General features: G+C 41.1%; 1 protein-coding gene and 1 non-coding gene across 4 annotated transcripts; both read right to left on the bottom strand.

Moving 5' to 3' along the window:
- Window positions 1–3,914: 3,914 nt before the first annotated feature.
- On the bottom strand, window positions 3,915–3,997 carry trnal-uaa (transfer RNA leucine (anticodon UAA)). The gene has a single exon. It is a non-coding gene; the product is annotated as a tRNA-Leu (tRNA).
- Window positions 3,998–5,452: 1,455 nt separating this feature from the next.
- On the bottom strand, window positions 5,453–12,878 carry LOC115145924 (syntaxin-11-like). 3 transcript variants are annotated; one of them, XM_029687587.2, is made up of 3 exons: window positions 12,615–12,716; window positions 12,295–12,385; window positions 5,453–8,835 (listed from the first exon to the last, which is right to left on the bottom strand). In XM_029687587.2, the coding sequence occupies exon 3, from the start codon at window positions 8,828–8,830 to the stop codon at window positions 7,949–7,951; it is 882 nt and encodes a 293-aa protein (XP_029543447.1). In that variant the 5' UTR covers window positions 8,831–8,835; window positions 12,295–12,385; window positions 12,615–12,716; the 3' UTR covers window positions 5,453–7,948. The 3 variants fall into 3 exon arrangements, with proteins under 3 accessions (XP_029543447.1, XP_029543444.1, XP_029543446.1); XM_029687584.2 differs by lacking the exon at window positions 12,295–12,385 and having other exon boundaries at window positions 12,615–12,878; XM_029687586.2 differs by lacking the exons at window positions 12,295–12,385; window positions 12,615–12,716 and adding an exon at window positions 11,172–11,285.
- Between the last annotated feature and the right edge of the window lie 1,496 nt (window positions 12,879–14,374).

Raw genomic sequence — 14,374 nt, 5'->3', positions numbered from 1 at the left:
AGTTGTGGTAGAGCAAAGCTGTTTTCCCCTCCATCCATGGTGCTCGTTCAATGTTGACATTTGGAGAGTCCTGTGAACATCAACTGTCATGAACTTGTCATTCTGAACAGCACCATCTTCCTAATTGACAACCTCGACATATTGACTGTATATGAAATCTGATAGGCAACAGCAGCACCCCCATAACCTCCATAAAGTCGAAAGATATGTTCCAAAAAAACATCTGTCAAGCATGTTGCTATGTGTACAATCTGTTATTGACAAAAAGGGAATATTAATCAAATATATAGAAAACTTTATTGTTCCATGTACAATAGATTGAGGAGTGTTTATTATGAAAGTGGTGGTGGATTGCATGTGGATGGTAGTCATGGATAATGATGGATGTTTGTAATCCTGCAGTTGGAACGGAAGCATGACCAGGGGCTCAGGTCCTCTGGGAGATGAGACAACGAAAAGAGGGTGGATTCTAGTGGGAGCTTGCCGAAGATCACACATTTCACCAGGGCCCATATTCACAAAGGATCCAATGCTGCTTTTTTTGACTAACATCAGTGTTACACTAGTGTATACACCCTTTTGTTATACTAGTGAAATAGTTTCCATAGCTAGGGCTGTGAGGACTTGTGAAGAGCAGAATCAACAGCCTCTGCATAATCAAAACAGTTGCTTTGTGAGAAGATAACATTCACAGTTAGCCAATGTTATGTAAATGCCAGCTGAAAAGTACCATTGGCCTGGCTTTGGCCCCAAGTGAGAGCAGGCCTGCCGGAGCCATGGCCCAGTGAGACACGGGTGCCGGACCGAGTAGACGGAAACAGAAAAGTCTGAGCCTTTTGGGTAAAACACTGAAGTAAATCCTGCAATCAAATGGGCTAAACATCAGTACAGAGACAAAGTGGAGTCGCAATTCAACGGCTCAGACACGAGACAAATGTGGCAGGGTCTACAGACAATCATGGATTACAAAGGGAAAACCAGCCACGTCGTGGACACCGTCGTGCTTCTGGACAAGCTAAACACCTTTTCCCCCTTTGAGGATAACACAGTGCCACTGACGCGGTCCGCTCCCAAGGACTGTGGGCTCTCGTTCTCTGTGGCTGACTTGAGTAAGACGTTTACGCGTGTTAACACTTGCAAGGCTGCTGCCCCAGACGGTATCCCTAGCCGCGTCCTTAGAGCATGCACAGACCAGCTGGCTGGAGTGTTTACAGACATATTCAATCTCTCCCTATCCTAGTCTGCTGTCCCCACTTGCTTCAAGATGTCCTGTATCCAAGAAAGCAAAGGTAACTGAACTGAATGACTATCGCCCCGTAGCACTCACTTCTGTCATCATGAAGTGATTTGAGAGGCTAGTTAAGGATCATATCACCTCCATCTTACCTGACACCCTAGACCCACTTCAGTTTGCATACCGCTCCAATAGATCCACAGATCTATCTGCCATTTCACTGTACACTGCCCTATCCCATCTGGACAAGTGGAATACCTATGTAAGAATGCTGTTCAGCCTTCAACCACATAGTACCATCCAAGCTCATCATTAAGATTGAGGCACTGGGTCTGAACCCAGCACTGTGCAACTGGGTCCTGGACTTCCTGAGGGGCCACCCCCAGGTGGTGAAGGTAGGAAACAACAACTGCACTACACTGATCCTCAACACCGGGGCTCCTCATGGGTGCGTGCTCAGCCCCCTCCTGTACTCCCTGTTCACCCATGACTGCGTGGCCACGCACGCCTCTAACTCAATCATCAAGTTTGCAGACGACACAAAAGTAGTAGGCCTGATTACCGACAATGACGAGACAGAGTGGAGAGTGAGAGTGGAGGTGAGGGCCCTGGTGTGGTGCCAGGAAAATAACCTCTCCCTCAACGTCAACAAAACAAAGGAGCTGATCGTGGACTTAAGAAGACAACAGAGCGAGCATGCCCCTATTCACATCGACGGGACCGCAGTGGAGAAGGTGAAAAGCTTCAAGCTTCTCAGCATAAACATCACTGACAATCTGAAATGGTCCACCCACATAGACAGTGTGGTGAAGAAGGCACAACAGAGCCTCTTTAACCTCAGGAGGCTAAAGAAATGTGTCTTAGCCCCTAAGACCCTCACAAACTTTTACAGATATACAATTGAGAGCATCCTATCGGGCTGTATCCCCACCTGGTACGGCAACTACACTGCCTGCAACCGTAGGGCTATCCAGAGGGTGGTGCGGTCTGCACAACGCATCACCGGGGGTACACTGCCTGCCCTCCAGGACACCTACAGTCACTGATATCACAGGAAGGCCAAAAAGATCATCAAGGACATCAACCACCCGAGCCACCACCTCAAATTTGCTTTGCTAAAATCACCAGCTACAATAAATGGGGCCTTAGGATATGTGGTTTCCAGTTTGCACAAAGTCCAGTGTAGTTCCTTGAGAGCTGTCTTGGTATCAGCTTGAGGGGTAATATACACAGCTGTGACTATAACTGGAGATAATTCTCTTGGGAGGTAATATTGTCGATTGTGAGGTATTCTAGATCGGGTGAACAAAATGACTTTAGTTTCTGTACGTTAATCATAAAACATACACTAACGCCTTTATTCTTCCCAGAGAGTTCAATATTCCTGTCTGGGCGATTTACTGAGAACCCAGCTGGCTGTATGGACGGGGACAGTATATCCGGAGAGAGCTATGATTCCGTGAAACAGAGTATGTTACAGTCCCTGATGTCTCTCTGGAACGAGATCCTCGCCCTGAGCTCATCTACTTTATTGTCCAGAGACTGAACATTCGCGAGTGAAATATACTCGGAAGTGGTGGATAGAGTGCACACCTCCTGAATCGGACTAGAAGTCCACTCCGAATAACTATTCTCCGCTGGCGGCATCTTGGAGCAGCCTCTGGGATAAGTTAAATTGCCCTGGGGGGCAAGAACAAAGGATCCAATTCGGGAAAGTCGTATTCCTGGTCGTAAATGCTGGGGAGTTATCCAAAAGTTCTTTCCAGCTGTATGTAATAACACAAAAAAACGTTCTGGGCTAATAATGTAAGAAATAATACACAAAAAATATATATACTTCAAAGGAGCTAGCAGCAGGACTGCCATGTCTGTCGGCGACAGGCTCTTTCCATTGAATACAGGTGGTTGACTTCAACAACCTTCATCAAATATTTTAAAAAGGATTACAATAATGATTACAATACTAATTTATCTACAAATATAAAGAAATGGTAGGCGGGAGCTAGACAACCTGCCATGAGGCTTTGTGGACAACGACTCCCGTTAGGGTCAGTATATCCATCAACTTTGGTTTTACTATGTTTTACTCAGACCAAAATCTGTATGGAGATTCGTGAGAGGCTCGAATTTGGTCAACAAAAAATGTAATTGGTAATTTGATCTAATAGCAGTTTCATAACGTTTAGGTTATTCTGAAGTCACTGATGCAAGTGGACGGACGTGGCATTTCGGCAACTTTGAAAAAACAACTTTATATCTGAGTTGTGCCTGTTGTCATAGAGATAGATAGAGGACTAGATTGATATAACCTTTTTAAGGGACAATGCCATGGTGGGCTTTCACCATTTTTGTTTTGGGAGACTCATTCAGCCTCAATGGCGCTGCCCATGCTGTCACAGATACAATAGCACCCGATACGAAGAGGAGTTCTCTATCTAATCTCTATGTCCTGTTGTTCGCGTATCTGCCCTCTCGTTGGCTAGAATGGTCCCACCTGATCTCCGCCTGCCTTCCATCTTTGAGGAAATGTATTTCAATTGTTATTCCGGTCACTTGACAATATAATGGACAGTGGTAGCGCTGTAACTACTTCAGGTTGTGAATACATTTTCCGCATATCTTTAGTAGTATTGACATTACTAATGACATCAGGAACTATTAACAAAAGAAGTGCGCTGTTTACCAGGAGTGGGGTTCGAACCCACGCGGACATATGTCCATTGGATCTTAAGTCCAACGCCTTAACCACTCGGCCATCCTGGTTGGCGTCGAAATGAGGGCTAATAACAGATCATGGATATCAATATATACTGAAAAGGTTAATCATTTTCTTGCATTGTTACTCGCAAAAATGTAACATTCCAATGTAAAAAACAATCTTAATCAAACGGCATTATATGTCGTTGCAGCGGGTGCTACTGTGATTAGCAAAGCAGATAGCTACTCTGACATTCTATTGTAACGATTTTGCAAGACAACTGTCGATTGACCATAATGACTTCAACCTGATCAACAGATACAAATCAAACGCTTGACAATGTGTTCTATCAAATTAATACATTCCCTTGGTGACGATGCGGTATAAATTGGGCATTCAATTGTAGTTATTTGAAAGATGTGCTTTGTATTATTTTCCCTTGATGTCTATAGGCAATCATTTCATTGGGGAGAACAGTGTGACCAGTGGTAGAAAAAGTACCCAATTGTGGTACTTGAGTAAAAGTATAGATAAATTAACACAAAGTTACTCATGTAAAAGTTAGTCATCCAGTAAAATACTACTTGAAAAAAAGTCTAAAAGTATTTGGTTCTAAATGTATTTAAGTATCAAAAGTAAATGTCATTGCTCAAATATACTTAAGTATCAAAAGTATAAATAATTTCAAATCATAAGCAGATGGCACCATTTTCTTGTTTTTAAAATGTACAGATTGCTAGAGGCACACCAACACAGACATAATTTACAAATTATGCACTTGTGTTTAGTAAATCCGGATCAGATGACCACATGCTCTCTTGATAAGTGCCTGCTGCAGCAGCATAGGTATAGGCAAAGCTTGATTGCCCAATGACCGACCAAATGCCGCAAACTTCCTGTAGCCTAAGTGATTGACTCACATTCTAAAACATCGGGCACATTGAATTATATTTAATATAATTTAGTGTTCTACCTTCTATACTGTATGTTGAGGCTAAATTATGTAATACCAACTGACTTGTGGAAGTATGACTATATAGTTTGCACATCCAATCCTTTCAGATCTACACAGCAGGATCATTAGATATCTTCCGGGAAGGGGCAGTGGTCGATTTAGGATTGGGCGATTGTCAAACAGCGATAGGTACCTTACTTGCTGGTGGGGTTATGGAACACAGACGTTGAAAGTTAGCCTACATGTCACAGCAATCTGATGAGCATTCTATGAGTCTTTTGACTCATGCTGGACAGTAAAAATAGCAATGGTTTCTTGGATATCTGCATGTGATGTGTTCTGTATAATGGAAATATCAAGGTACATTCTTGTTTTCTTAACAATGTAAAAATCCAGTTGAGTCATTTTGAGGTTGCCTTCAGTTGCAATATCAGTCCGTGAAGCAATAACAGTTGTCTCCAAGAAAAGAACTCAAAAGTATCACAATTATGCGTTTAGAATGAGGCATCATGATCAAGTAATTGTGTACATCAAAAAATAGATGCTCAAATGAAACACAAAGGGCCATTCTACAGCGTTTTGTATTCATAAAAATCACAATATCCTGTCAATAAACACAAGTCATGAAGAAAAAAAAAGTAAAATCAAACATTCAATACAGCAGAACATTATAGGACAAGTGGGAGAAGAAAGCATTTGAACTGCACTCAAGTAAACATTCTTGATTGACTAATCAAGTATTCCTTTAACTACAAGCCTGGAGCATCGGACAAGTGTTTTCTTTTTACATCAAAGAAATGGAACACCCCATATCACACTTGCATGTTAGCTTCTGCGGTTCGATATCAAGATGCTTTGTCTTCTCTCCTAACACCAGCTAGGCAAGGGTGTTAATATAAAATGTATCTTCTACAGTAAGAGGCAGAAATGGCTGCATGACATACAAAATGGCACATTCTCATTCAAACTGCATAAATAATTGTAAACAAACATACCACTGAGTGCACAAAACATTAGGAACACCTGCTCTTTCTATGACAGACTGACTAGGTGAATCAGTTGAAAGCTATGATCCCTTATTGATGTCACCTGTTAAATCCACTTCAATCAGTGTAGATGAAGGGGGGAGACAGGTTATAGAAGGATGTTTAAACCTGGAAACATGGATTGTGTATGTGTGCCATTCAGATGGTGAATGGGCAAGAAAAAATATTGATGTGCCTTTCAGTTGGGAATGGTAGTAGGTTCAACTCAATATTAAGGTGTTCTTAATATTTTGTACACTCAGTGTACATTGGAACACCCATACTGTACATCTGAAAATATTCAGGATCAAGTGCATACTTGTGTAAACAACTGCAAATGGATTAATTCTACTTCTTTAAATACATTGTCATGGCCATGAAAACACTTTTGAGAGGATCTTGACTTGAGATAAAACAATAAAACAATCGGTCTCGATCTGTCTCACTTGTTGCAGCGTGGGAAACAGCAACAGAACAACTTCCTACAGGGGTTGTCCTTCTTGTACTTCACCGCCAGCTTGATCTGAGCCTGGGCCTTGCCCACAAAGTCTGTTGTTGCGTCTACGTTGGCCTCTATGTTGTCCACCATGGCCCCCTGTTCCTCCACCAGCAGAGCCATCTGGAAGAACAGCTCATGGATGTCCATATAGTGGAAGTATTACTATATCGTTTACGCATCCAATCATTTCAGATCTACACAGCGGGATCATTAGATATATGTGGGGAAGGAGCAGTGAGTGGTTGATTTAGGATTGGGCGATTGTCGAAACAGAGAGATAGGTACCTCACTTGCTGGTGGGTTTATGGAACACAGACGTTGAAAGTTAGCCTACACGTCACAACAATCTGATGAGAATTTTCTGAGCCTGTTTTTGACTCACGATGGACACTAAAAAAAGCAATGGTCTCTTGGATATCTGCATGTGATGTGCACTATACAATGGAAAAATTGAGGCACATTCTTGTTTTCTTCACCAATGTAAAATCCTGTTGAGTCATTTTGAGGTTGCCTTCAGTTGCAATATCAGTCAGTGTAGCAACAATGGTTGTGTCTCCAAGAAAAGAAACTCAAATGTATCACAATTATGCGTTTAGAATGAGGCATCATGATCAAGTAATTGTGTACATCAAAAAATAGATGCTCAAATGAAACACAAAGGGCAATTCTACAGCGTTTGTATTCATAAAAATCACAATATCCTGTCATAAAACATAAATAATATAAAAAAATGGACAAATAATCAAACATTCAATACAGCTGAAGGTTAAAGGGAATAGTGGGAGAAGGAAACATTTGAACTGCACTCAAGTAAACATTCTTGATTGACTAATCAAGTATTCTGTTAACTGCCAGTCTGGAGCACCGAACAAATGTTTTATTTTTACAACATTAAAGAAATGGAACACCCCATATCACACTATGGCATGTTAGCTTCAGCAGTTTGTCATCGAGATACTGGGTCTTCTCTCCTAACGCCAGCTAAGCAAGGGTGTTAATGTACAATAAAAGATAGAAATGGCTGCATGACATACAAAATGGCACCCTCGTTCAAACTGCAGAAATCATTTTAAACATACAACGAGTACACAAAACATTAGGAACCCCTGCTCTTTCCATGACAGGTGAAAGCTATGATCCCTTGTTGATGTCACCTGTTAAATCCACTTATATCAGTGTAGATGAAGGGGAGGAGACAGGTTAAAGAAGGATTTTTAAGTCTGGAGACATGGATTGTAAATGTATGCCATTCAGAGGGTGAATGGGCAAGACAAAATACTGAAGTGCCTTTCAGTTGGGAATGGTAGTAGGTTCAACTCAATATTAAGAAGTTGTTCTTAATATTTTGTACACTCGGTGTACATTGGAACACCCATACTGTACATCTGAAAATATTCAGGATCAAGTGCATACTTGTGTAATCAACTGCAAATGGATTAATTCTACTTCTTTAAATACATTGTCATGGCCATGAAAACACTTTTGAAAGGATCTTGACTTGAGATAAAACAATAACACTAATATCGGTATGTCTCCCTCACTTGTTGCAGCATGGGAAACAGCAACAGAACAACTTCCTACAGGGGTTGTTCTTCTTGTACTTCACCGCCAGCTTGATCTGAGCCTGGGCCTTGCCCACAAAGTCTGTTGTTGCGACTACGTTGGCCTCTATGTTATCCACCATGGCCCCCTGTTCCTCCACCAGCAGAGCCATCTGAAAGAACAGCTCATGGATGTCCTTGATCCGACTCTCCAGCTCAACCAGCTCCTTGTGCCGGTTCTCGATCTCCGTAAGCGCTGATCGCGCCGTCCGCCCGTCCGCCAGGAGGTTGTCGGAGAACACATTCCACTTTCCCGTCTCGACCATCTCCTCAATCTGATCTCCGGTCACCTCCTTGCCCATTATCTTTGCCTGGCGCTGGATCCGGGTCTTGCAGTTCTCCCTCTGGCCCATCTCTGCTTGGTTGTACTCAGACATGGCCTCGTGGAAGGCCCCGGTGAGAGAAACATACTGTGAGCGCACCATGCGGACCAGAGCAGAATGGGCACCATGCTCTTCTTCCAGCTCTTTGTGCTGCATGCCGATCTTCTCCAGCCGTGTGTAGATGCCCTCCCCCCGGGTCTTGATGCCCTTGGCCAGGGCATTGGAGTCTCGTTTGATGGAGCTGATCCTCCGGACAGAGGTGAGGAATCGGGAGTTCTGCTTGCCCAGGCACTTCACATCCACCTGGAGCAGAGCGATCTCCTTCCTGATTGACTGGACCTCTCTGAAGATGCTGTCCATCATGTCTTCGCCTTCGAACACCACTGTCTGGTGCTCCAGCTGTTTCTCGTCATCAGTGCCCCGACTCTGACCTCCCTCGTCCATGTCTGAAGAAGCCGGGGCCACCCCCTTCAGGTCAACCAGTCTGTCTCTCATCCTACCTGGAATGGGAGGGAAATATTGAGTGTTACTAAATGATCTCCTTATCATCTCCTCTCTTTCATCCTACTTACTGTATATTGTAGAGCAGAATCCTGCTAGAGCAGTGCAGTTTTCATTCTTTATGGTCATTCAAGAAATTTCAGCTATTGATGACTTTTTCATGCCTTAAAGAAGTTAGTGAGCTGCATAAACTGTATTAAGTGCAGCATATCTGATTTAAACAGATAACAGCCACAAGCCCTCTTTCTATTAAGGCAATTTAAGGCCATTATATAAGAGGAAATTAAATGACACCTATTAGCGCTACAGGACTATTAAAGGCCCAGTGCACTACTTTTGTGAAGAAAATAAATGCTTCAATGTTTTAATTAATATGTTGGGGTTTTTCAGCACCCCCTACATGTTGCGGCTATGGGCGTTGGTGACTTTATTTTTTATAGACATCAGTTATTACATTCCACTCCATTGACTCATAGGACATCTATAACAAAAGTTACGATTTTAACAACAATCTGAGAATCTGAGAAAAGACATAGATGATCAAATCTGTTTCTTTACCACCCTTTAACACACCTTGAACCTTTACCAAGCATTTAATTATAGGCTTAGGTTATGACTTATCGTCTCTCTGTAATCTCTTTCATGAGGCTACATGTATTTTACTGTTACGGTAGGCTAGACAAGAGAATGCAATATGACAAGTTTCTTTCTGTGCACCAACTGAACACCATGGCAAATGTGTCAAGCCAAAACACAAGCGCACGTACACACCTACTGTACAGTACCAGTCAATCGTTTGGACACATGTACTCATTCAAGGGTTTTTCTTTATTTGGACTGTTTTCTACATTGTAGAATAATAGTGAAGACATCAAAACTATGTGAGTCTTGTGACTCTTCAAAGTAGCCACCCTTTGCCATGATGCCAGCTTTGCACACATGCTTTGCATTCTCTCAACCAGCTTCATGAGGTGGTCACCTGGAATGCATTTCAATTAAGAGGTGTGCCTTGTTATTTTGTTATTTTGTGGAATTTATTTCCTTCTTAATGCGTTTGAGCCAATCAGTTGTGTTGTGACAAGGTAGGGATGGTATACAAAAGATAGCCCTATTTGGTAAAATACCAAGTCCATATTATGGCAATAACAGCTCAAATAAGCAAAGAGAAACGACAGTCCATCATTACTTTAAGGCATGAAGGTCAGTCAAAAACAGAAAATGTCAAGAATTTTGAACGTTTCTTCAAGTGCAGTCCAAAAACCATCAAGCGCTATGATGAAACTGGCTCTCATGAGGACCACTACAGGAAAGGAAGACCCAGAGTTACCTCTGCTGCAGAGGATAAGTTTATTAGAGTTAACTGCACCTCAGATTGCAACCCAAATAAAATGCTTCACAGAGTTCAAGTGGTCTGATGAGTCCAACCGCCATGTCTTTGTGAGACGCAGAGTATGTGAACGGATGATCTCAGCATGTGTAATTCCCACTGTGAAGCATGGAGGAGGAGGTGTGATGGTGTGGGGGTACTTTGCTGGTGACAATTTCTGTAATTTATTTAGAATTCAAGGCACACTTAATCAGCATGGCTACCACAGTATTCTGCAACGATACGCCATCCCATCTGTTTTGCGCAAAGTGGGACTATCATTTGTTTTTCAACAGGACAATAACCCAAAACACACCTCCAGACCGTGTAAGGTCTATTTGACCAAGAAGAGTGATTGAGTGCTGCATCAGATGACCTGGCCTCCACAATCACCCGACCTCAACCCAATTGAGATGTTTTTTTTGATGAGATGGACCGCAGAGTGAAGGAAAAGCAGCCAACAAGTGCTCAGCATATGTGGGAACTCCTTCAAAACGGTTGGAAAAGCATTCCTCATGAAGGTGGTTGAGAGAAAGCCAAGAATGTGCAAAGCTGTCATCAAGGCAAAGGGTGGCTACTTTGAAGAATCTCAAATATAAAATATATTTTGATATGTTTAACACTTTTTTGATTACTACATGATTCCATATTTGTTATTTCAAAGTTGATGTCTTCACTATTATTCTACAATGTAGAAAATAGTAAAAATAAAGATAAACCCTTGAATAAGTAGGTGTGCCCAAACTTTTGACTGGTACTGTATATTGGCGACATTGTTTACAATGCGCAACATATTACATTTAAGGAATAATTAACATTCAAATGAAATAAAGCAGCTCAAAATTTCACTCGACCAACAACCCAAACTCAACTTGATGAGCAAAACGCATCTAATCACAACCTAGCGTACAGTAGGCTAAATTAAATAACAGGACTGAAACAACTCCAAACGTAATCAGAAACATTTACCTGATATCGTGCTCCGTAGACTATCCTATAACACCAAAATCATTCAAACAGAACAGACAAATGCTCTAAGAATCATTTCCCCTTTCTGCTCCGTTTAGTCATCTAGCTGTCTGCCAGGAACCAGCCCACCACCTACTTTATTGCGTATATTCATTAGTGCAAACTGTAGTAAATCGTAACAAAAATTTCGTATTGGGTACATTCAGATTGAACCCTCCCGTGTCTGCACGTTTGGTTCCGTTTGATTCCTATTGAATACACCCATGGCAGGGAGTTCCCCATGGCTGCTCTGACTTTTCTCATCCACAACAACAGTGAAGGTGAAAAAGCGGAAGCAAGGACAACAACCACGTTCCCGTTTTCATATTTTAAACTCTTAAAACATTGTTGACATTAATAATTTATATTGTGGTTGTTTTATGTTACTGGAAACAGAGTTTTAATCAATGTTGTTGTACATTACACTTCTGGTATATTTGAATGAGCATGATGGAACATGATTAAAACATGATGTTCTTATGGGGCAGATTCCGACCTGAGTTTAGCGTGCGTAAAATGGAACGCAATTCCCGTTTTATGCACTTGTCTCTCTGCATATTCTGAATTTGAACATAAGAATGAGAACAGTATGGTATTCTGACCTTGATTTAATTCCATGGTACGAATTAATGGCGAGTCGTCGGGGTTTAGCTCCCCTAAATGCAACAAAAGTCTAAATTTGGCGTGTCTTCACATAATGCTAATTTAGCTATTCTCATATTTCTTTAAAAAGCAGTGGTAAATATATTTTACATTGGTCAATATGAAAATAAAATATTCCAATGAAACGAACATCTCTCTGTCATGGTTTAAAAATATACATGTGGGAAAGCTGCCCAGCTGGTGGGCTGAATTGCTGAATTTCAGCCTCAGCTTAGCATAAAGGTATGCATATTTGTTTGCCAGGCGACCTTGATAAAAAAAATGCCATTATTCCAATGAATTATATTTATTTTATCATCGTTTGCTTTAGTCATTCAGCTGTTTCGCGCGCTCATTGCTACGTTGTTCAGGTGCGTGGTGTTATCCGTGCCATCTGTAGCCATCTGTAGTAGACCATTTATTTATCTTAATTATTTTCTACCTTTTTTCTTTACTGGATCACCTTTGGTATTTGGTATTTATTGGGATCCACATTAGCCGCTGCAAAAGCATCAGCTACTCTTCCTGGGGTCCTTATGAAACATGGCATAATACATAGTTCAGAACATTATTAGTCAAGGACTGAAATACATACATTTAAAACGTCACACATAGCCTATATATCAATACATACACACAATATCTAGGTCTAATACATAATACATGGCAAATTACAATAAATAAATATATAAAACGACTGTCTCCCTTTGTGCAGTAAGGTGTTCTTTTAACTGTTTAAAAAAAATTATTTTTTATTCCTACCTTGTGTTATCTGGGGTGGCAAAGAGTCCATGGCTCTATTTAATACTGTGCGTTTCCCAGCCTCTGTTCTTGACCTGGGGATTGTGAAGAGACCGCTAGTTGCATGTCTTGTGTTGTACGGATGAGTGTCCAAACTGTTGGCCAACTGCTTGAACAGACACTTCGGTACCTTCAACACATCGATACATCGCACAAAGACCAATAGTGATGCAGTTAATCTCTTCACAACTTTGAGCCAGGAGAGACTGACATGGGTTTACTGGAGCTTTCCCCTCGTGTACATCTAAGTGCAATATGTGCTGCTTTGTCGAGGACCAACTGCAATTTACCTACGTCCCTCTTTGCCGCACATGACCACACAGCTGGGCAGTAATTCAGGTGCGAAAAAACGAGGACATGTAGTCAATCTGGTCGACTGAGATGTCAAGAAGGCAGAGCAACGCCCTATCATGGACAGACCTCTTCCCATTTTAGCAACCATTGAGTCTATATGTTTATACCATGTGATGATGGTCGATCATTTCAATAGATTAGCCTACAGGCTACAGCGAGATAACAATGCGCATCGAATCCATCCAACAAGTATACGTTAATGACAATAAGCCTATGGTTGACTCTTTCGGTTAGAAGCATTCGATTTTGCAATGGCAAAGGCCTATAATTATTTTGGATTTGTGTGCCCATGAGAACTGTTTCACGACTAAACATAATAAAAATGAAACGTATGCATAGTTACACTTACAGTGCATTTTCCCGCGATCTATTATTCGTACAGGGTTTAAAAATGACAAATAACACTGTCATACATGCCATTCATGTAAGGAAAGAACGGTAGTGTTTTATGTCACACGATCTGTGAAGACTACAAACATTAACTAATGTATTATGGACAACTCATGGACTAGGGTGTAGAACATGTTTTGATTCAACTAATGTATTATATTGAATGTAGGTAAAAAAAAAATATATATATAAAAAAAAATAGTATTAAATTTAACAGGTATATAGGACATCTGTGATGATTTAGGATTATTGTTAGGTTGATTAAGGAAATGTAAGGATTTCAGAGATTGACACTCATAGACATGATTTTGGATAAAGTCAAACAGTTAGAAGCTTAGTGGTATTTGAGAAATATGAGAGAAAAGGTTTAAATTGGTAAATATATATTTAAGAAAATATATAAGTAGCGCAGATAGTTCTTAAGTAGATAAGAAACTTGACAGGGAATTGGTACTGGATTGACGCCCAAGGGAGAATTGGACATGTGGGAAACTAAAAGGGCTCCTTCATGATGTCAGACATAAGGATAATATACTAATCTTACCTAAGTCAGTATTTAGAGTAGGTAAGGTTGATACCTGGGCAGAGTCAGGTATCAAAAGGGGGATGGGTAAATTGTGGTCTAGGATAGGATGGGGCTTATTGGATAAGAAACTAAAAAAAAAAAAATGTAAGCTAACAATTGGGAATAGAAGTTAAAGATATAATCAGATAAAACATATGAGAAATTGTTTGTTAACCAAGCCTGTATGTCCAGGATTTTATGCATTACAGGTGAAGTCACTCAATCCAGTCCCAGAGGCTTGGGGACCATAGAAGACCCCTGGTGACAGCTAGCTGAAAGAGCTACCCAGATTCATATCGCACGGCGGAAGGGTAAGACATTTTTTCACTGTCGGACAATAAACAGAGTTCGGGAGAAGAACTGGAATTAACAGAATTCCGGGGGCCAACTCTCGAATGAAGTAACCCTACCT

The sequence above is a fragment of the Oncorhynchus nerka genome, linkage group LG18 (assembly GCF_034236695.1).
Source record: "Oncorhynchus nerka isolate Pitt River linkage group LG18, Oner_Uvic_2.0, whole genome shotgun sequence".
NCBI classification, from domain to species: domain Eukaryota; kingdom Metazoa; phylum Chordata; class Actinopteri; order Salmoniformes; family Salmonidae; genus Oncorhynchus; species Oncorhynchus nerka.
Note: the sequence above shows the minus strand (reverse complement) of the source record. Positions and strands in the feature narration are given on the sequence as shown.